This window comes from Heterodontus francisci, chromosome 30, assembly GCF_036365525.1.
Source record: "Heterodontus francisci isolate sHetFra1 chromosome 30, sHetFra1.hap1, whole genome shotgun sequence".
In the NCBI taxonomy this organism is placed as follows: domain Eukaryota; kingdom Metazoa; phylum Chordata; class Chondrichthyes; order Heterodontiformes; family Heterodontidae; genus Heterodontus; species Heterodontus francisci.
The window spans coordinates 26,975,198-26,999,321 of NC_090400.1; the positions used below are offsets into that span (position 1 = coordinate 26,975,198).

The 24,124-nt window shown below is 42.2% G+C and overlaps 1 protein-coding gene across 1 annotated transcript in view; it reads left to right on the forward strand.

The window, feature by feature from the left end:
* Positions 1-2,350: 2,350 nt before the first annotated feature.
* The window catches only part of LOC137346638 (myeloperoxidase-like), a 66,033-nt gene continuing 44,259 nt past the window's right edge, over positions 2,351-24,124 (forward strand). Inside the window, exons 1-3 of the mRNA XM_068010258.1 lie at positions 2,351-2,438; positions 6,656-6,729; positions 21,291-21,384. Of these exons, the coding sequence (XP_067866359.1) occupies positions 6,657-6,729; positions 21,291-21,384 (167 nt within the window). The 5' untranslated portion in view covers positions 2,351-2,438; position 6,656. The remainder of the gene's footprint in view (positions 2,439-6,655; positions 6,730-21,290; positions 21,385-24,124) is intronic.

Consider the following 24,124-nt stretch of genomic DNA (forward strand, 5'->3'; position numbering starts at 1 on the left):
ATGGAGGGTGGGGAAGGGACAACTCTGCACTGTGTGTAAGGTTAAGGGGAAGGGGCAACTCTGCACTGTGTGTAAGGTTGAGGGGAAGGGGCAACTCTGCATTGTGTGTAAGGTTAAGGGGGCGGAAGGGACAACTGTGCAATATTTTATGGATATCGGGGGGGGACAGGGTCAACTCTGCATTATTTAGAACTGTTTGCAAGGCTGGCAGCCTTTTAACAATGGTGTCTGCACCTGCTCCAGCGTCAGCTGACGGCATGAATCGGGGGGGGGGGGGGCCGGCCGGCGTCAAGCTGTTAAGTGGCCGCCCACTTTGTAATTGCCGCAGCACAGCAGTACGCCTCCCACGTGGGGCAGCCGCCGTTTCCTGCACCTGCTGCCGGGACAACAAAATCCAGCTTCTGGTGTGCCATACCTCAATACAGTACCAGTGTACTGCACTGGTTATACCTCAATACAGTACCAGTGTACTGCACTGGTTATACCTCAATACAGTACCAGTGTACTGCACTGGTTATACCTCAATACAGTACCAGTGTACTGCACTGGTTATACCTCAATACAGTACCAGTGTACTGCACTGGTTATACCTCAATACAGTACCAGTGTACTGCACTGGTTATGCTCTATATTGCAAACCCGTCACAATTCCACCAGAATTCCAACTCACCCTGTGTGAGGTGGAATTTTGACCTAAGTTTCAGCTCCCAAGTTACTTCAAATTCCCAACTCTGTTATCCCTAGTTATTGATCAGAAAATCTCATTTCAGTTTGTAACGAAAACCTCTCAAGTATAGCCTTACACCGACTGAGTGCTAATATTCAGCAATCCACCCAAATTGCTTCCTATTTTGATAACAAACATCCTTCATATATATGTTTCATGTTCTATTTTGTGTCCAGCTGGCTTTTTTTAACTAATGGACTTAATTATTCTGACGCACTCTTGGCTGACCTCCCAGGTTCTATCCTCCATGTACTTGAAGTCATCCAAACTGCTGCTGGCCGTGTCCTAACTCGCCCCAAGTCCCAATCACCCAATACCCCTATACTCACTGACCTACATTGGCTCCTGGTTAAACAACATCTCCATTTTAAAATTCTCATCCTTATTTTCAAATCCCTCCCTGGACTCACTCTTCCCTATCTCTGTTATCTCCTTTATCCCTACAACCCTCCAAGATATCTATGCTCTTCCAATTCTGGCCTCTTGAGAATCCCTATTTTAATCACTCCACCATTGTCTTCAGCTGCCAAGTTCCTAAGCTCTGGAATTCTCTTCCTAAATTTCTCACCTCTTTATCTCTCTTTCATCCTTTAAGACACTCCTTAAAACCTACCTCTTTGACCAGCTTTTAATCATCTGCCCTAATACTTCCTTATGTGGCTTTGTGTCTAATTTTGTTTGATAATGCTCTGTGAGGCACCTTTGGTATTACTAAGTTAAAGGCATCAAATAAATGCATGTAATTGTTGTTGTTTATCCAGTGGAATCTCACCAAGTGCCTTATGGAAATCCAAGTAGGCTATATCAATTGAATATGCCTCATCAGCCAATATAGTTACCTCCTCAAAGAACTCTGACATATTTGTAAGACATGACCGACAGCTTCAAATTCATGCTGACCAGATTTTTTTTTCTACTGCTCTTTCTGTGCTTTTACATCCTGTAAAATATTTTTGGGTGTTTGCTGTACTACCTGCATTAGGTTCACATGTGCACGTATTAGCAATGCATGACTAGTTTCATCTACAGTCTCAATTTGTGCAGTCTTGTACTGTCATAAACAGTAATCCAGATTGAGTAAAGTGAGCGGAATGGGACGTGTGACTAGAGTTGTATCTGATAGGATGGACTTTACAGAAGGTTTTTAAATATAGAAGGAGAATTCTGAAATAAACTCCTTCAGACACAGCAAACCAAAGAAACCCAACAAGGACAGGGACAATAAGTGTGCAAGGTATTGTGTGGGCAAGATCTCAGGCCACAAGTTCTCATTCATTTGAAATTTGTTAGGATGCAGGCCCTGGTGAGATGAGAAAATTCAAAATCTATTAAGATATGGGCAAGGGCTTCAGTCATTCATCACTGTCATGAATAAAAAATTGTTGGTGATGTACTACACCTCCACAATATTCATTGCATCTCAACATAAGAAATAATGGCTGGGTTCCATGTATGTCCCTGTGTTGAAAAAGTTTTGGAATTACACAACATAAGTTGCTGCCCTACCAACCCAAATACTTTGCTTATCTAAATGTCCTGCACCACCGTCATAGAAAACTCCTTTCTTACGGAATTTAAATCTTGGAATCGAAAGGTCAACATCTCATGTGATCACTGAATACCATTTAAATGAAGACCTGAAATACCAATTGTCTCAGCCCCTGGATCAGGAAGGTTTGCAGGTGCAATTGATAGTGCTATATCTATAAAGGTGGGTAAATGCATTTGAATGAATTACTTTAAAATGGGTTTAATTGGAAAGTTAGTTAAGCCAACTATCTAAAGACAGCACTAATCCATACTTTTTTTGATAAACTCAGTTCTGTGTTGTTGGGTTTGTCTAGTGGGTTTTTTTTTTGCAAGAATTGTAGTTTATGACGATTAGTAGTTCGGGCAATTATCCCTGGTCAGCTGTACATAACAATAGGTAGATTGGAACACAGCTGAGAGTGTAGGATATACACTGTTCTACTGGTGAAGGGACAGGCAAAATCATTGGCAACGTTTTATTGCTATGAGGTAAGCTGAACTGAACTGAGAAATACCTTTGCCAAACAGGCGATGAGAAATATCTGTGCCAGTGTATGAAAACATAGAATTCCAGAGTGACTGAAGCCCCATCCTGCTGAGGGCAGGACCCCAACTGAGGCCAGTACTGAATATGTTTAATGTTTCATCTTTGCGGTACCTAGCTGTGTTATTTTTGGCCTGCTCACTGTTTGAGTTAGCCTCTTGTGACACTGCCATATCCCAGATAACATTACACACTATGGTAATGCATAAGCTATTATTTGGTATTGTTAGTAAATAATCGACCAGGCAAAAGATTGGCAGCACTCTCAGTAAATTAAACTCAACTCCCCTTGTGTTTCCAATCACTAAGTAATGTCCTACAAATTAATGTGAAAGCATTTGAGCTATTTTTATCATGGTTTATTGGGGACCTGGCCATTAATAGTTTGATTAAACATCTCACCTATGACTGTGTCCTGCATTTGTGCAGAAGCCTATGTATGTCCTAGTTCCAAGTATCCAAAAAATACCCTTCCCTCATTTGAACCTGTGCTGTTGCTCTCTGGACTAAATTTAACTGAGCCTGAGTAAGTTGTGAACAAAGCTGTTCGATAGCAATCACAGACCCTCCTCTTGGTGTTAAGACAGCTCACAATTTTGTGATCTGTTACTGAAGATCTCCTTAGGGACAATAGGTTGGGAAATATAGTTATAAGGAGAGTCTTGCAACATTGGGACTGTTTACACTGGACCAGAGAAGATTTATCAGCGGTTTAAAATAGTACAGGGTTAATAGGGAAAGATTATTTCCTCTGGGGTTCCAATAATGAGGGGGTCATCAATTTAAAATTGCCACAGAGTGTGAAGGGAGGAATTAGGATAAACTTTTATGCAGAGAGTTGTTAAAGCGTGGGGAATAATTGAGCCAAAAATCATTGCAATTTACAAGGGAAAAATGAATAAATGTGAATTGGAGGAAGATACAGGACAATAGGGAGAATAGAGGACAGAGAGATAAATTTCAGATTAAAGAATTGACAGACGTGAGGGGCTGAATGATCTCTCTTTTCCTGGTTGTGCACAAAGGAGTCCAAAACCAAGATTTTTACTGGTTAAGGATTGGTTAACAGGCAACTTGGCACACATGGAATCTATCAGATTTGTTCATCTAATGCTAAAAATAAGGTTTAACTCTGTGCTGATATTTACAGCTCTGAGTTACAAATGTAAAAGACAAGCAAAAGGTCAAAGTTTGAATATAGTACTGACTGAATGGAGGGGTGCAGGGAATCCAGTCATATGGCTCCTTTATTAGCACAGCCATATTGTCAGCGAAAACCCAATCTGACCTTTCTCAGTGTAAACCCAGCTCGATCCAACTCTGGCTAATACCACAAACCTGATCCAACTCCCACTGACAAACATATTCAACTGAAAGAGGCCCCAACTAATTTGTCAGTCATTGTTGATACAGAGGGCTTGACTATAATAGGCAAGTAAAGTTACAGGAAATATTAGTAAAAAATGCATTGCTCCAAATCTCCGACACCAGGCTAAGGTTTCTGATCTGGTGTAGCCAGCCATTCAATTATATTTGAGTTTGTAATTGAATTTTATCCTTCTAAAATTTGGTTTTTCAAAATCTGCATTTAAAATTTCCAATGAACCAAGAGGTTCTCAACTGGGGATGAGCTTCATCTAAAGTACCAAGAACCTTGACATACATCAACCAACAGACTCTCAGCTTGAAAACAAGGAAATTGAGGATTTGTGGAGTTGGAGCTAATGTAGGTCAGTGAGCACAGGGGTGATGGGTGATCAGGACATGGTGCAAGTTGTGGCCATCTTGTTTGTTGGATGGGAAGGTGGAATTCTAACCCAGCTACTGCATGCCAACCAGTAGACTATCATGACTGACATATGCGAACCAGTCGACTTTCATCATTCTGACATACATTAACGAATAGGTGTCAATAGACACAAACCAATAAATAGGCTTCCATAGTTGGCACACCTTTACCAAAAGACTACCATAACTGCTACACTAACCAAGATGTTGCCATGGCACTGAAATACACCACAACAAATTGATGAGATTCAGCTAGAAGATTTCCTTCCATTAGACCATTCTGTCCTCTTCACTAAACCTGTGACAGAGCTATACACCACCCAAGTTACCAAGATTCTACCAACTCTCCCCCATTATTGCACCAAGGCTTCAGAGACAAAAATACCAACAGATTCCAATGAATTTACCTTTTCTTTCCTTGTTCCTTTAAAATACAGATGTATGTTGACTAATAGATTATCAAGGGTTAGAATTCCATCTTCCCATCCACCAAACAAGATGGCCACAACTATCCTAACTTGCACCAAGTCCTGATCACCCATCCCCTCTGTGCTCACTGACCTACATTAGCTCCCACGCCACAAAGCCTCAATTTCCTTGTTTTCAAGTCCCTCCATGGTCGTGCCCTTCCCTATCTCTGTAGTCACCTCCAGTCCAACAACCCTCCCTAGGTGTCTGCATTTCTCTATATCTGGCCTCTTGCACATCTCATTTTTCATCACTCCACCATTGATGACATGTCTTCAGCTGCCTAGATGCAGAGCTGTGGAATTCCTTCCCTTAACCTCTTTGCCTCTCTACCTCTTTCTCCTCCTTTAAGATGTTCCTTAAAACCTACATCTTTGACTAGTCTTTTGTCAACCTGTCCTAATATTCCCTTACGTGGCTCACTGTCAAGTTTTGTTTGATAACAGTCCTGTGAAGTGCCTTGGGATGTTTTACTATGTTAAAGACTCAATACAAGTGCAAGTTGCTGCTGTTGTTGTATAATAGTGCAGTATTAATATAATATGATTGTAATGTAAGGCTGTAGTGTGTATAATGTGACATTGTAATAATAGACCGTTTATATGGCATTATAATGCAAAGTTAATGTGACAGTGTCATTTAGAACAATAATGATTGCAGCATAGGCATAAAATATTCCTGTCAAGTTTCCCTGTCATAAATCACCTTCAGCAGATTAATTAAATTTGAGTGCAGATTTTTAGGAGGGGCTTTACATTGATTTTCTTCTGTGGATATTAATTTTTAATTTTGATACTCTGAAGCTCAAATTTAGGATTATTTTGACAATGACACTAAGTTAGGTGGCACAGTAATTAGTGTAGGTGGGAGCAAAATGTTGCAAAAGGACATTGAATGGTCAAAACTGTGGCAACTGGAGTTCAATGTGGGTAAGTATGAGGTCATCTACTTTACACCTAAGAAAGACCGATTATAATGTTTTCTTATTGTTGAAAAGCTAGAAACTGTAGAGGAGCAAACAGATTTAGGGGTCCATGTACAGAAATCAATAAAATGAAAGAAAGGACGTCTTTCAGTTATATAGTGCCTTTCACAACCACAAGATGTTACAAAGTGCTTTACAGCAAGTGAATTACTTTTGAAGTGTAGTCACTGTACTGTAGAAAATGTGGCAAAAACTCATGGATAGGTACAAAAAGGCTGATGGAATGATAGTCTTTATCCCATGGGGGTGGAAGATATGCTACAATTGTATAAAGATCTGGTTAGATTGCATCTAGACTACTGCATTCAGTTCTGAACACTACACCACAGGAAGGATATATTGGCCTTGTTGTGGGTGCAGTGCAGACACACCAGAATAATACCAGGGCTAACACAGCTATGTTAGGAGGACAGGTTGCACAAATTAGGCTTGTATTCTTTTGAGTGTAGAAGACTAAAGGATAATCTAATTGAGGCATTTAGGATGATTAAACAATTTGATAGGATAGATAGAGAGAAACTATTCCCTCTGCTGGAGCAATTTACTTATTACAGGCTTCTTTTCTGAACTGAGGGCTAGGTCCCTGACTCATGTACAGATGTTTTTCTTTCAGAATGACACCCATGTGGTTCCTGGGTGTCTCCCTCGCTGGATTTCTCCTGACTGAGATTGATGGAGTTCCACTAGGTAAGAGACTGAACCCTGCATAGTTTTTAAAGGCAAGTTGTGTTTGACAAATTTAGTAGAGATTTCTTTTGAATATGTGACTGGATAAATAAAGGGAATGCAGTCCGAATAGACATGGGTTTTAAGAAGAGCTCAATGTGGTGTCTCACAAAAGGCTTCTTACAAAAATTCAGCTAAACATTATAAGATGAAACATATGGATAGAAAGTTAGTTGATGAACAGGAAGCTAAGAGGTAGAGCAAATGGATATCACTCAAACTGGGAGAGCGTTGGAAGTGGATAAAATTAGAGCCACGTGCTGGGCCAGAGCTGTGAAACATTTCTTTACACAGTTACCAGAGCATGCAGAAGGGAATGGTTGAGACGAGGACCATTTAATCTTTTAAGGAGAAAAATTGATAACTTTTCAAAGCTGTGTAAGATACGGGGCTATGAGGAGTGAACAGGGCAGTTGAATTCTTATTGGATTGTTCTAGCAAACTGGCGGCATAGACACTTGGATGAATAGCTTCCTTCTTTGTTTGTAAACCTTTGTGGTACTAGCTCATTAGATCTGTCGTGCATTTTCACAGATTAGGAGAGATTGGGTCCAACTCTCAGACCCATAGGATAAGAATAATTTATAAAGCTCAGGGCTGGTGAGTGTTCAAAAAGGGCAAATTGGACTGAAAAGGAGCTGATGTAGCTTCTTTTTATGTCAGGGATGCCTGGAAGGTAAATAAAGTGGATTCTGTGGGAGGGAGGGAGTAAGCTCCAAAATACTCTAGTTAGACTTCCCTAATATTGAATATACATCTAAGCTAACACCAGGGGGATGCTTTAGATCACCAAGTCAACCTAAGAAGGAGGGCAGTTTTCACAGTAAAGTGATAATAAGGGTATATCAGAACAAAGTTATTTTAATAGGAGACTTGAATTGCCAAATATAAATTGGAACAGCTCAAGTGGTTCAGACTCAATGGATGTAATGTTTGATCTAACTCTAGCCTCTTGCGTACTCCATTTGCCCCACCATTGGCTGCCATGCCTTCAGCTGTCTAGGCTCAACGCATTGGAATTTCCTTCCTAAGCTTCTCTGCCTCACTATCTCTCCTTTTAAGGCCCTCCTTAAAACCAATCTCTTTGATCAAATTTTAATCGCTGTCCTAATTTCTTCATTTTTTGGCTCAGTGTTAGTTTTTGTCCAATTGGGCTTCTGTAAAGAGCGTTGTGATGTTTCCCTACACTAAAGATGCCATATAAAGTCAAGTTGATGTTGTTGATTGCTTCATGACCCAGAGTTAAATGGAAACCCTAAGGGACAGTGCTTACTTCATTTCTTGTAATACAATGGACTTGATTATCAGATGGAAATTTAAGGATTATCTTTGCAATGATACGCCATAAACAGCAGTTAACATGGCTTCAGATAGGGAAGGTTCTGCCTGATCAATTTCCTTGATTTCTTTGAGAAGTGAAAACGATATGGAATTGTTAGATGAGTTAGGTTGAATTGAGGAAGAAGTAATAAGTGGGAATTCCCCAGGGCTCGGTGTTGGGATCATTACTGTTTCTAATTTGCAACAATGGCTTGAATTCAGAAACCAATGCAAATTGGTCAAATTTGCTGATATCAAACCAGGAGGAGGGGTGGGATTGAAGGTGGCAGCCCTAAAATTACAGAATGAGTTAAATTAAAGAGAGAACAATGATAGGTGATGCTTAATGTAATGTGTATAAATATATAATGCAATGTATTTGAAAATATAATGTAAAATACTACATGTAGGAAGTAAAAATGGGCCATGCATTTACTCCGAGTGTTATTAAATAGCTGATGATGAAGTTGAAAAAGATCTAGGAGTCTTAGATTCAATGCTCAAAATGTCCATCCAATACTGAGCAGCGATCAATAAAGAATGTCAAAGTACGTAGCCTTTAGCAGTGGACCGTGGGGTAGATTTTCATCTTAACCACCTGGCCAGTAATCTGGGAGAATGGATTTCTGCTCTTGTCTGATTTTTATTGCATTAATTTAAATGGAATGAAAATTGGGCAGGTTCTTTTAAAGGGCAGGTCATTACCATCCAAAAATCTACCAAGTTGTCTACTATTTTGTCAGAGGATTTCATGATCAAGCTGTACCATGCCCTGATCAAACCACACCTCAAGTACAAAGTCCAGTTCTAGTTGCAGTGAAACAAGCTGTAGTATAGGCAGAGACATTCATGGTGTTCAAACACAGCCTGAAGTTTTTTTTAATTAGACCACTCCTTCTTTTGAAAGATCTTAGCTTGGATCACAACACATGTTCTTCCAGAGCTAGTCAGTTTCACAATTCAACCAGTGCACCTCTAAATGTTCACTGGGGTTTTGCAGTGAATAGTATCAAAGTTATTGATAGACTTGCGATATATAATCAGAGTTTGGACTTCATGCTTTTTCTTCTCATTTCCTTTTTTTTTAAATTCATTCATGGGATGTGGGCAAAGCCAGCAATTCCTAATTGCCCTTGAAAAGTGGTGGTGAGCTACCTTCTTGAATTGCTGTAGTCCATGTGGTATAGATATTCCCATAGTGCTGTTAGGTGGTGTCATGAAGGTGCTTACATTATTAATATTTTTTTTGAGGTCTTGTGTTTAAAAGATTGTGAAATTGGTTCACTTGAAAGACTGAGGAAATGCTGGATTTGTTTTTTTAAGGTTACTAAAAGGAAACTTTGGATTTTTGTTTTAAAAAGCACTTACTAGAAGAGACAATAATGTGTTAAATAAACATAAGGAGCCTTGCTGACTATTAGAATTGTTTAGAGAAGTCACATGCCTAGGTTTATGGTTGTCAGCAGTTTTGGCTTTCTGTTTTGGGCCTTGGACTGTTTGAATGTTCAGTTGGTGCATATCCGGCTAAGAGAGAAGCCACCCAACTCATCCCTTTCACCCTGTTTTGAAAAATCTTCTGAGAATCCAGTGTGATAGCTGAAACCACTGATGCAGTAATTCTCCTGAAGAGCTCACAAGATGACTACTCAATGTCTCATGAACAGAATTGCTCCAGTAAGATCCCAGTGTCAGCCATCTACGTGTACTCTGACGTCAAACCAAAAACCAACTGGAACATTCCATATATTATCCTTTTTCTTCTAGAATTGACAATAACTTGGCCAAAGTATTTTTTAAAGTTGATCTCTGCAGAGGCAGTTTTTTCATTTTTCTATTTTTTTTCTTTAACCTGTGTGTGTGTGCACGAATGTGTTAGATTATTTTAGAAGGGTAGATATTTATACTTTCATATTTCAAACTGTGTTACGTTTTGCATTTTTATTGAATAAAGTTTGCTTTAGAATAAATGAAAAATTTTGTTGTTTATTAAAGTAACCTGGTTGGCGGATTTTTATTCTGAAACTAATGTAGATAAGGTATATAATTGGCCTTATCGATAACTGGGTAAAACATTTTAAATAGTGGAACGAGAGAAAGACAGTACATTCCTCCAACCTTAGTTGTAACAGTAGTAAATCATAGTCATTTACAGCACAGAAGATGGCCATTCGGCCCATCGAGTCTATGCCGGGTTTCCATAGTGCAATCTAGACAGTCCCAATCCCCCTCTATCCTCGTAGCCCTGCAAGTTTATTTTCTTCAAGTTGTTGTGACCAAGGCGGGAGTAATGCACTGTTAATTTAGGCCCACTACTCCACAGCTCACAGCATAACAAATAAAGTTTCCCACCTGCTGAAGAATAGCTGGTTTCTTTAAACAACAACAACATTAACTATTTATTTGGAAAGTAATAATAGGTCTTGAATACTCATGAGATAAATCTATATATTAAAAAAAACCCTTATTTACTTAACTCTCATGCACACACATATATATTCAAAAAGAAACTGGTTAACTGGGAAAAAGGATCTTTGGTTTACAGCTGTTTCTTAGGATTAGAAGGAATAATAAAAATTGAGTTTCGTGTTCTGGTAGTATGTTTTCGGTATGGTGAGGTGTCCCAGAGTCAACTGAGTCGGATGCCACTCAGTCTCTCCAGGCGAGGTTGATGAACTGTCTGTGATGGGTAGGTGTTCAGGGCAATTTAACTACAGCAGGCATCACATAGGTCTTCCATCAGGGGTGTAGCAACAGGTCTGCTTGGGTTTGAAGCAGCAGTCTAGCAGAAGAATTCCTCAAATTTCAGGATTTCGTAGGACACAGGAGACAGCAAGAATCTCACTGAATGCAGGAATTCTTCAGAGGCTGGAGGCAACAGGAATCTGCCACCTTTCAACTGCAGGATTCCTTTTCAAGAGATGCAATTCTTCTTTACAGAGAGGTAACACCTTTTGGGTTCTTTTCTCTCTTGCTCCAGGCAGGTCAAAGCAAAGATTTCAAATGCCTGCCCTTTGTTCAATTCAGAGGCTTTTTAAAGAGACCAAAGTGAAAAAAGAACCTTCCTGAACATGGTCACATGACCAGACACAGTGTGTCCCCCTGTCACTCAAAAGCTGCTCTGAAGAAATGTCAAACCCCTGTGGTTTCCTTGAAATTTCTGGCTTTCCTGTCCTGGTACAAGTTCAACTTCCTTTCAAAGCACCCATAAGGTTCAACTCTTACGAGCTTCCTTTCAAAACATTGCAGGAATTCCAACTATTTGCAGGTTAGTGTCCACTGAGCAAAAAAAAATCCTTTTCTCAGTTTTTTTTTTATACACACAGAATTCTGAGTTTTCTTTTTTAATATCAAAACGCTTGTAACAAAGTGTCCATCCAATTTCCTTTTGAAATCATTGATCATCACTGCTTCCACCACTCTTATAGGCAATGAATTCTAGGTCGTTACCACTCGCTGCATGAAAAAAAGTTCTTTCTCACATCCGCCCTGAATCTATTTCCCAAAATCTTAAATCTGTGTCTCCTAATCTTTGTACCATTAGCTAATGGGAACAGTTTATCCCTGTCTGCCTTATCTAAACCTGTCATAATCTTTACACCTCTATCATTCTACCCTTAACCTCCTTTGTGCCAAGGAGGACAACCCCAGCTTCTCCAACCTAACCTGGTGGTTAAAATACCTCATCCCTGGAACCATTCTGATAAATCTCCTCTGTAGCCTTTTTTTTAATTCATTCATAGGAAGTGGGCATCACTGGCTATGCCAGCATTTATTGCCCATCCCTAATTGCCCTTGAGAAGGTGGTGATGAGCTGCCTTCTTGAACCACTGCAGTCCGTGCGGGGTAGGTACACCCACAGTGCTGTTAGGAAGGGAGTTCCAGGATTTTGACCCAGCAACAGTGAAGGAACGGCGATATAGTTCCAAGTCAGGATGGTGTGTGACTTGGAGGGGAACTTGCAGGTGGTGGTGTTCCCATGTATTTGCTGCCCTTCTCTTTCTTGTTGGTAGAGGTCGCAGGTTTGGAAGGTGCTGTCTAAGGAGCCTTGGTGCATTGCTGCAGTGCATCTTGTAGATGGTACACACTGCTGCTACTGTGCATCGGTGGTGGAGAGAGTGAATATTTGTAGATAGTGTGCCAATCAAGCGGGCTGCTTTGTCCTGGATGGTGTCGAGCTTCTTGAGTGTTGTTGGAGCTGCACCCATCCAGGCAAGTGGAGAGTATTCTATCACACTCCTGACTTGTGCCTTGCAGATGGTGGACAGGCTTTGGGGAGTCAGGAGGTGAGTTACTCGCCTCAGGATTCCTAGCCTCTGATCTACTCTTGTAGCCACGGTATTCATATGGCTACTCCAGTTCAGTTTCTGGTCAATGGTGGCCCCGAGGATGTTGATAGTGGGGGATTCAGTGATGGTAATGCCGTTGAATGTCAAGGGGAGATGATTAGATTCTCTCTTGTTGGAGATGGTCATTGCCTGGCACTTGTGTGGCGCAAATGTTACTTGCCACTTATCAGCCTAAGCCTGGATATTGTCCAGGTCTTGTTGCATTTCTACACTGACTGCTTCAGTATCTGAGGAGTGACGAATGGTGCTGAACATTGTGCAATCATCAGCGAACATCCCCACTTCTGACCTTATGATTGAAGGAAGGTCATTGATGAAGCAGCTGAAGATGGTTGGGCCTAGGACACTACCCTGAGGAACTCCTGCAGTGATGTCCTGGAGCTCAGATGATTGACCTCCAACAACCACAACCATCTTCCTTTGCGCTAGGTATGACTCCAGCCAGCGGAGGGTTTTCCCCCTGATTCCCATTGACCTCAGTTTTGCTAGGGCTCCTTGATGCCATACTCGGTCAAATGCTGCCTTGATGTCAAGGGCAGTCACTCTCACCTCACCTCTTGAGTTCAGCTCTTTTGTCCATGTTTGAACCAAGGCTGTAATGAGGTCAGGAGCTGAGTGGCCCTGGCGGAACCCAAACTGAGCCTCACTGAACAGGTTTTTGCTAAGCAAGTGCCGCTTGATGGCACTGCTGATGACACTTTCCATCACTTTACTGATGATTGAGAGTAGGCTTTTGGGGCGGTAATTGTCCGGGTTGGACTTGTCCTGCTTTTTGTGTACAGGACATACCTGGGCAATTTTCCACATTGCAGAGTAGATGCCAGTGTTGTAGCTGTACTGGAACAGCTTGACTAGGGGCACGGCAAGTTCTGGAGCACAGGTCTTCAGTACTATTGCCAGAATATTGTCAGGGCCCATAGCCTTTGCAGTATCCAGTGCCTTCAGTCATTTCTTGATATCACACGGAGTGAATCGAATTGGCTGAAGTCTGGCATCTGTGATGCTGGGGACTTGAGGAGGAGGCCGAGATGGATCATCAACTCGGCACTTCTGGCTGAAGATTGTTGCAAATGCTTCAGCCTTATCTTTCGCACTGATGTGCTGGGCTCCCCCATTATTGAGGATGGGGAATATTTGTGGAGCCACCTCCTCCAGTTAGTTGTTCAATTGTCCACCACCATTCATGGCTGGTTGTGGCAGGACTGCAGAGCTTAGATCTGATCCGTTGGTAATGGGATCGCTTATGCAGTTTGGCATGCATGTAGTCCTGGCTTGTAGCTTCACCAGGTTGACACCTCATTTTGAGGTATGCCTGGTGCTGCTCCTGGCATGCCCTCCTGCACTCTTCATTGAACCAGCGTTAGTCTCCTGGCTTGATGGTAATGGTAGAGTGGGGGATATGCCGGGCCATGAGGTTACAGATTGTGGATGAGTACAATTCTGCTGCTGCTGATGGCCCACAGCGCCTTATGGATGCCCAGTTTTGCATTGCTAGATCTGTTCAAAATCTATCCCATTTAGCACGGTGATAGTGCCACACAACATGATGGACGGTATCCTCAATGTGAAAGCGGGACTTCGTCTCCACAAGTACTACGCGGTGGTCACTCCTACCAACACTGTCATGGACAGAAGCATCTGCGGCAGGCAGATTGGTGAGGACAAGGTCAAGTATGTTTTTCCCTCGTGTTGGTTCCCCCACCACCTGCCGCATACCCAGTCTAGCAGCTATGTCCTTTAGGACTCGGCCAGCTTGGTCAGTAGTGGTGCTACCGAGTCACTCTTGGTGATGGACATTGAAGTCCCCCACCCAGAGTACATTTTGTGCCCTTGCCACCCTCAGTGCTTCCTCCAAGTGGTGTTCAACATGGAGGAGTACTGACTCATCAGCTGATGGAGGGCGGTCGCTGGTAATCAATAGGAGGTTACCTTGCCCATGTTTGACCTGATGCCATGAGACTTCATGGGGTCCGGAGAGCCTCAAGGACTCTCATATCCTTCTAAAACTATGGTGATCAGAACTGGATGCAATGCTCCCAGTGGTGGCTGAACCAGAGCATTATCAAGGTTCTGCCTAACATCCCTGCTTTTGTACTCAATGTCTCTATTTATGAAGCCCAAGATCCCATATCCTTTTCTAACCACTCTCTCAATATGTCCTGTCATCTTCAAAGATGAATGCACATGCACCCCCAGGTCCCTCTGTCCCTACAGATCCTTTAGAAATGTGCCATTAAGTCTATATTGCCTCTCCGTAGACCTTATGCCAAAATGCAAGACCTGACACTTCTCTACTAAATTCCATTTGCCACTTGTCTGCCCATTCTGCCAGCCTATCTATGTCTTGTTGCAGAAAACTGTTTGTATAAATTCCAAAAAACTCAGGTTGCCCAGCAGGTTAGTTACGACCAGGTGAGAAAGAGGTCTAGGGCCCCCTTTCAGTATTCACCTTTAGCTCCCCCTTGGAGAATCCTTATTCACTGCTTTCCAATTATAAGGCAAAGAAACCAGCACAAACAGGCTTTCTTCGGTTTAAAGAAGAAAAATTGAAATTTATTAAACTTAAACTCTAATTTGGTTAACGCCTTCGGATACACATGGCGCCCCACTCTAGCATGCATATGCGATACACAGGTGCAAATAGAGGCAGAAAGGAGCAGAAGAAAAATAAAGTGGAAAAGTTTGAGGCAATATCTGAAGAGTTGTTGTTACGGTTCTTTGAGCTCACTGTAGAGTCCTTGTAGGTAGATCTTGCTTTTCGTTGGGGCCCAGTATTCTTCTTAAACCTTGCTCGCTGTAGGAGAATTTTCTCTCTTGTGTCTTCAGTGGATTCAGATGCTTATGAGAAAGAGATGGGAGCAGACTAGAGAGAGATCTTCAGTCCAGGAGAAAACAGCTTTTCTTCCCAAACTGTTCGTACAAATTCAAAAAACTCAGGTTGCCCAGCAGGTTAGTCACATGACTAGCTGGTTTGACCATGTCAGTTTGTGTATTCAGCCATCTTATCAGTCAACCTGGAATGCGAGCTCCCCCACCTTCAACGTCTGGTGATGAAAAATCCATTGTGGGTTGAATGTCAGGGAATGGTTGCTTTGTCCTTCCAAACTCTGTCTGTTAATATGCAAATGTCTTTCCAGCCACGGCTGATCTGTTCAACAGATCACTCCCCTCATTCCAGTAACAGTTTAAAATCAATGTGCCCCGTTCTTGGCAGGTGGGGGCCTAGCATGACAGTATCATCCTCATTGTCTGCCTTTCCTCCAGGTTTGGTATCACGGCAAATTTTATTATTTTTTATTCATTCATGGGATGTGGGCGTCGCTGGCCAGGCCAGCATTTATTGCCCAACCCTAATTGCCCTTGAGAAGGTGTTGTGAGCTGCCTTCTTGAACCGCTGCAGTCCATGTGGGGTAGGTACACCCACAGTGCTGTTAGGAAGAGAGTTCCAGGATTTTGACCCAGCAACAGTGAAGCAACGGCAATATAGTCCCAAGTCAGGATGGTGTGTGACTTGGAGGGGAACTTGCAGGTGGTGGTGTTCCCAAGCATTTGCTGCCCTTGTCCTTCTAGTTGGTAGAGGTCGCGGGTTTGGAAGGTGCTTTCTAAGGAGCCATGGTGCATTTTGCTCTGTATTCCAATATCCAAGTCATTTATGTATATCAAAAAAGCAGTAGTCCTAGCATTGAAACTTGGGAAACACAGTTGTCTACCCTCCTCCAGTCTGAAAAACATTTACCTCAATTCATTTTTTTTTCTGTCCTTCAGACAATTTTTTTATCCAAGCTGCCACTGACTCCCATATTCCATGAGCCTCAATTTTGCTAGCCAGCCTTTTATGTGGTATTTTGTCAAATCCATGTTGACAACATCCATTGCATTCCCTTCATCAACCCTATTACTTCATCAAAAAATCTATTTGATTAGTCAAGCATGATCTGCCTTTTACCAAAATGTGCTGGCTCTCCTTAATTAACAAAGACCTTGCCAAGTGCCTGTTGATTTTTTTTCCCCTGCTTATTGTTTCTAAAACCTTACCCTCCGCAGATGTTAAACTGACCAGCCTGTAGATACTAGGACTGTCCTTCCACCCTTTCTTGGATCACCTCTTTTCCCCCATATCTAGGGAAGACTGGAAGATTATGGCAAGCCCTTCTTCTATCTCCACTTCCACTTCCTGTGGCAACCTGGGAGGCAGGCCATTCGGACCAGGCAATTTATCCACTCCACGCATAGCCAGTCTTTCCAGTACTTCCTGTCTCTCAATTTTCACCCCATCTTTTACCTCTATTCTCTCTGCTTCTACTGATATTTTGTCAGCATCCTCTTTCTTAGTAAACACCAATACAAAGTATTCATTTTGTATCCTAACCTTGCCCTGTGCCTCTAAGCATAAATCACCTTCTTTGTCCCTTATAGAACACAGTCCACCTCTTACTGCAAAGATTGCTATTTACAAGGCGATAGAGGATTTTTGGGTTCCCTTTTATGTGGCTGCCATTCTATTCTCCTATTCTCTCTTTGCCAGTCTTACTTTCCTCTTCACTTCCCCTTGCAACTTATTGTATTTGACCCAGTTCTTACTTGAAGCATTCAAATGTATCATACACCCTCTTTTTTTTTTGTTTGATCATATTCTCGATCAACCTCATCATCCAAGGAGCCCTGGCTTTGGCTCCTTTCACTCTTGTTGGAACGTACCTAGCCTACACCTGAAATATCTCCTCCTTTAAAGATCACCCACAGTTCCATTACAGTTTTGCCTGTCAGTCTTCCATTTTACCCTGACTAGATCCCTTATTATCCCACTGAAGTTATCCCACTTCCAATTTAGGTGTTCGACTTTATATTGTTCCTTGCTTTGCTCCATTACCAGTCTAAACTTTATGTTATGATGATCACTCTTATCCAACTGCTCCCTCACAGACACTTGATCCCCCTCGTTCCCCAGCACCAGATCCAGCAATGCCTCCTTCCTAGTTGGACTGAGAACGTACTGGTCAAGGAAGTTCTCCTGATCACATTTCATAAATTCCTACCCCTCCTCATTCTTTATCAATATTTGGGCAATTAACATCCCCAATATTACCACTCTATAGTTTTTGCACATCCCTGTGATTTCCCTGCAGATTTGCTCCTGTATCTCTCGGTCTTGCTATTTTGCAGGCCTATAGGATATCCCCAGTAGCATGATCATTGCCTTTTTGCTCCTCAACTCTAACCAAATGGATTCTGTCCTTGCTTCCTTAAGGACATCCTCTCTTTCCAACACTGCAATGTCTTCCTTAATCAGTACTGCCACTTCACCTCCATTTTTCCCTTCCCTATCTTTTCAGAACTCTTTGTATTCGTGAATATTAAGCACCCAGACCTCACCATTTGTAAGCCATATTTCTGTTTTTGCCACTACCTCATATTCCCACACGGCTATTTGTGTTTATAGCTCAAAAGACTTATACACCACACTTTGAGTGTTTGCATACATGCATTGCAATCCTGTCCTTGTTTTCCTCATGGTCCTTTTTAATCTGCTCCTATCTAATATGCTGCTATTCCCTTCTCCAATACAATCCAACACTCTCAGTTTATGCACTTTATTCCTTTTTTCTACTTTTGTATGCTGGTGCCCACCCCCCTGTCAATTTAGCTTAAACCCTCCCCAACCACACTAGTGAACCTCCCTGCAAGGACATTGGTCCCATTCCTGTTGAGGTGCAACCATTCCTTTGAATAGATGCCAGGATTTTGAATAGGAGTTCCAGGATTTTGACCCAGCAATGATGAAGAAATGATGATATATTTCCAAGTTAAGATGCGTCTGACTTGGAGCGTAATTTGTAGGTGGCGGTGTTCCCATGCAGCTGCTGCCTTTGTTCTTCTATGTGGTAGAAGTCACGCCTCTTTGAATGTTGCTGTTGAAGGAGCTTTGGCGAGTTGCTGCAGTGCAACTTGTAGATGGTACACACTGCAGCCATAGTGCGCCAGTGGTGGAGGGAGTGAATGTTTAAGGTGGTAGATGGGGTGCCAGTCAAGTGGGCTGCTTTGCTGTGAATCATGTTGAGCTTCTTGAGTGTTGTTGGAGCTGCATCCATCCAGGCAAGCAGAGTGGATTCCATTACACTCATGACTTGTGCTATGTGGATGATGAAAGACAATATCCAAGTTACTTGCCACAGAATTCCCAGCCTCTGACCTGTTCTTGTAGCTCCAATAGTTGTGTGGCTGGGCAAGTTAAGTTTCCTGTCGATTGTAACTCCCAGGATGTTGATGGTGAGGTCTTCGGCAATGCTAATGCCATTGAATGTCGAGGGGAGTTGATTAGATTCTCTCTTTTTGGAGACGGTCTTTGCCTGGCACTTGTGTGGCACAAATATTACTTGCCACTTAGCAGCCCAAGCCTGAATGTTGTCCAGGTCTTGCTACATGCAGGCACGAACTGCTTCATGTGAGGAGTTGAAAATGGAAATGAACACTGTGCAATCATCAGTGAACATCCTCACTTCTGACCTTATGATGGAGGAAAGGTCATTGATGAAGCTGATTTTTGCACCTAGGACACTGTCCTGAGGAACACCTGCAGCAATGTCCTCGACCTGAGACGATTGACCTCCAACAACCACAACCATCTTCCTTTGTGCTAGTATGACCCCAAAGAGTGGAGGGTTCCCCCTGATTCCCATTGACTTCAATTTTGAGTGGGCTCCTTGATACCACATTCCGGTCAAATGCTGCCTTGATGTCAAGGGCAGTCACTCTCACCTCACCTCTGGAATTCAACTCTTTTGTCCATGTTTGGACCAAGGCTCCAATGAGGTCTGGAGCAGACTGGTCCTAGTGGAACACAAACTGAGCATCACTGTGCAGGTTGTTGGTGAGTAGGCCCCGCTTATTGTATTTGTTCGATAAATGGGCATAATAATGTTTCCATGTGAAATTCTGGAAAGTAGACCTTTTTTTGAAATCTTTTGTTATTAATCTGGTAAGCTCATACGTAAGCATCCTACCCCCACACCCACCACCGCCACAATATAAAAAGATCCTGCCTATATAACTTAAGAAAGGGAGACAGTCAAGTGCTGGAAGGTCTATAAACGAGGCACAAGATTGATCCTATTGTCAGGGGCCTGGGTTACAAGGGCTAACACTTTGAAAAGTCCCTGAAATTCCCAGGGAAGCAGAGAGCAGAACTTCCGCAATATAATCAAATTATTTGCAAATGAAGACAGCAGATAGATTCAGTAAGTCAGTACAGGAAGGTTTCATGGCTAGTATTATAAAGCCATTTTACAGAAATTTGCAAACCAAGACTGAATCAGTTTAACCCACATTAACTCATAGAGCTATTGTTAACCTTTTATTTTGGCTTAAGAGTTCATTAAGCATTAATTATAAAGTCAAAAATATGTAGGTATTCTGATGCTTGTCTTGGAGCTCACATTAGGTTTATGATACTCTCTTTAAAGTTGGCTTTAAGCCAGTAGGAGCAGTTGGCAGAGCACAGAGCTCTATCAGCAATCAATGAAAGTGATACTTTCTCAGTTATTTTGCCGCAGGGTCTGTTAGTGGAACAGTGCAAGCTTGCCGAACATCAGCCAATATGGTTCACTGTTAAATGACCCAGAACTGGTGCCACTAGCTACAGTAAATTCATCATCAGAAACAAAACTGAACTCAATAAATCAAGTAATTTAGGGGCTAGCAGAAGGAAAAATAACTATCTGTGCTCAATCTGTGCCTGAAGTCTCACCTGCAAACATCACTGATGCAACATACTATTTGGCGGCAGTCTGCCAAGCAGATAACTTGCTGCATAGCATTGTAGTAATTGTGCACCAACTGTTTGCATTGTGTCTGTAAGGGGGAAAGAGCATGTTCTGAAAGTATCTTCCAGTTCACAGAGGGTCCAACAAGATTTGAAAAGGCAAAGCAACTTGGCGATGAGTCCCCTGGACTCTTTGGCCAGAATTTTACGGTGGATGGATGGGAGCCGGACTCCGACGTGAAAGTCGTTGGTTAACCCGCTTCCGCCGAGCCCAGGGATCCTTCCCGTATTTTACGGATCCCCGGGCTTTAATTATCCTGAGGCGGGACTTCCACCCATTTGAGGGAGGAGGTCCCGCCTCAATGAGCTGCTGGCCAATCAGCGGGCTGGCAGCTCTTAGTCCCAGCAGTGCCACCGAGAGCGGTGGCCACTGCTGGGACTGCAGCCCAGCCGACGTCATAGATCCAGGAGGGAAGGTATGTTGGGCTTGCCTCACCAGTGGGATCGGTCCTTCCCTGGTGAGGCTGGAGGGGTTATTTGGGGGGAGGGGGGTGTCTTGGGTCCCGGGGGTGGGTTGGGAGGCAGGGGCGGCCCTCAATTGGGCACCCTGTGTCCGACTGGCTTGCCCCCCACCCCCCGGGTAAAATACCCGTGGCGACAGGCGAAGGCCCTTAAGTGGCCATTAAGTGGCTGATGGTTAGGCCAAATTCATTGCAGGCAGCCGCAAACCTGTCGATGAGTCTCTGCAGGCACTCTTCTGTGTGGGATGTTAATGCAGCATCGTCAGCAAAGAGGAGTTCCCTGATGAGGACTTTCTATACTTTGGTCTTCGCTCTTAGACGGGCAAGGTTGAACAACCTGCCATCTGATCTTGTGTGGAGGAAAATTCCTTCTTCTGAAGACTTGAACGCATGTGAGAGCAATACTGTTAACAAAAATGAACTGAACACTCCTGGGCAACCAAATGGTTTATCCAGCAACATTTCTTGTATTATTAATTTACAGTCAAATTATTTAAATAATGAAATGAGCTAAAATATCAGATTGGGGATTTTTCATGAGTTTACTGAGTGGCTGTGTTCCTCCTATATGTACAGATTCTGAGGAAGCCCTGGGCAGTCTGTTCAAGCAAAGGCCTCTACAGGAAACTATCAAAATGATGGACCGAATTTATAAAGAGACCAGAGATGGGTAAGTAATTACCTCAGTAATACTACCCTTGGACCAACAATCTCTATGATTCGAATAGTTTTGACCAATCAGTTGCTGCTGTGGTGATCCCAGCTTCACACTGAATGGATATTCAGTGAACTATCAATAATCATAAGTGAATTATTTCCCATTTTCAGTTTTGTTAATCAACATTCCTTATCGTGTATATGTCACATTCCAACTGTCTCACTATCTCAATGTAATGTGCATGACTAGATGTCATGCCATTTCATGGTTCATGTGCTTAACTGGTCCAACTCACTTTGGATGTGCTCCATTTCCCTTTTTTATTAGTTATGTGCCATATATCTTGATGTCATCAACACATTTGCTGACATTACAAGAATTAAGATTCTTCACACCATTTGAGAATAGTTCAAAGAACATGGAAGCTAAAGTCACTTCTGTTCACTTCTCGTCAAGCACAGATATTTATTTATTGTCTACTGTTATTAATTTTCCTGAACTTCAGCTCATTCCTAAAGCCTTCACTGCTCATTCCAATGCTAAGGGAAAAAAGAAAGAAGTTGCATCTAATATAGCATCTTCCACAACCTCAGGATTTCCCAAAGTACTGTGCAGCCTATGAAGTTGAGTCACGGTGCAATGCAGGAAAATGTGGCCGTTAATTTGTGCATAGCAATCTCCCACAAGTAGCAATAAGATAAATGGCCAGTGTTGCAACCAGGTGAGAAAGGTGCCTCGGGGTCACTTTTAGCCTTCACCTGGTCTTGTAACAGGCTTTAATTTTAAACACTGTGTTTTGAGCACCCCTTGGTGAATCCTTGTTCGCTACTTTCCAATTATAAGGCAAAGAGATTAGCATAAACAGGCTTTCTTAGGTTTAAAGAAGAAAAGTGAAATTTATTAAAACTTAAACTCTAATACTATTAACACCTATGGATACACGACGCACCCAGGCTAGCGTGCACGCACGATACACCCATGCAAATAGGGACAGAAAAGAGCGGAAGGAAAATAGAGAAGTTTGAGGCAATATCAGAAGAGTTTCTTGTTTACTGTGCTTTGAGCTCACTGTAGTCCTTTTGTAAGTAGTCTTGCTTTTTTTGGGGGTCCAGTATTTTTCTTAAACCTTGTTCACAGTTGGAGACATTTCTCTATTGGGGTTCACGTGTCTTCAATGGGTCTTCAGTTCTGTGAGAAAGAGATGGGAACAGACAGGAGAGAGATCTTCTCAGTCCAGGAACAAAAAGCTTTCTCAGTTCAAATTCCATGCGGCAAGTTCAAATTCAAAAAACTCCAACAGTCAGTTAGTCATGTGACTAAACTGGTCTGACCACGTCTGTTTGTGTATTCGGCCATCTTGGCAGTTAACCTAAAATGCTAGCCACTCCACCTTCAATGTCTGGTAATCAAAAGTCCATTGTGGATTAAATTGGAGCAGGGAGTGGCCCCTTTGTCTGTTCCAAGTGCTGTCTGTTACTATGCAAAAAAGGTCTTTCCAGTGAGGGGCCTGGCAATTCCTTGTGATAGGCCTTCTTTTCTTACCAGCAGCAATTTTAAGTTTTAATGTTCATGTGGTGAAATAATGTGTGCCTCATTCTTGGCAGGTGGGGCCCTGCATGACACCAGATAAGGTGCTTTTTTTTTTAATGCTGGTTATGGAATAAAATGGTTGTCCGGACACTGGGAGAATGTCCCTGCTCTTTTTTGTTGTGGGAATTTTTAGGGCCACCTGCAAGAGTAGAAGGGTCCTCAGTTAAATATCTCATCCAAACGATAGCATCTCTGACAGTGCAGTACTCCTTCTGTACTGCTCAGAAGTATCAGCCCAGATGATGTGCTTATGTCCTGGAGTGGGACTTGAATCTGCAACCTGCTGACTCAAGGTGAGAGCTCTACCAATGAGCCTAAGGCTGATACTTCTACCTGAGTAATAAGACTGTTGAAGACATTTACTTTGGATGTGATGTCAAACCAAATTTATTCAATGTCAGCAACCAAAGTTACATCACTCTCTAATGAGAAAGAGTAATGAGTAGTTCCACTGTCTTGGACAATACGATGCATGAACTCATAAATGACCGAATAGGATAGATTTACGCCTCTATTTCTGTCAATGACTAAAGCAGTTGAGAGAATAATATATTACAGCACAGAAACAGATCATTTGGTCTCTCAACCTGTTTGGTGTCTTTCTGCATGTCAGAAACTTGATCTAATTCCACACTCCCTTTTAATATTCCTCTTTTCTGAGAATCTAACTAATTCTCTTGTAAGAAAGAAATATGAACTCTTTCAAGAATAGTTTACAGTATCCATGTCCTGAACATTTCTTCTAATCTCCCTTCCATTGTTTTTGTGATTATTTTATATGTGTGCCCTCTTATCACCGTCTCTTCAACAATTGGAAAAATCTATTGCTATTTACCTCCTCGGAGCTCTTTATAATCTTTAGGGCCTCTATCAGGTCACCCTTAACATTTTTGGTTCTCAAACAAAACATCGTAGCTTCCCAAGTTTGACATACAATATATTTCTTGCTATACTCTGGTCAAGCACCATCATTTTATCTGGTTTTGAACAGACAGAAGAGGTAAAAATTCCCACGTATGGTAGGCACTGTATTTGAACAATCTAAAAACAGTCTCCATAAACTACCTCCAGGTCTACTGCATAAAATATCCTCTAATTGAGGCACTTGATCATGGGGACACAATTATTGAGTGGGCTAATGAAGACTCAAAATCCAAAACCT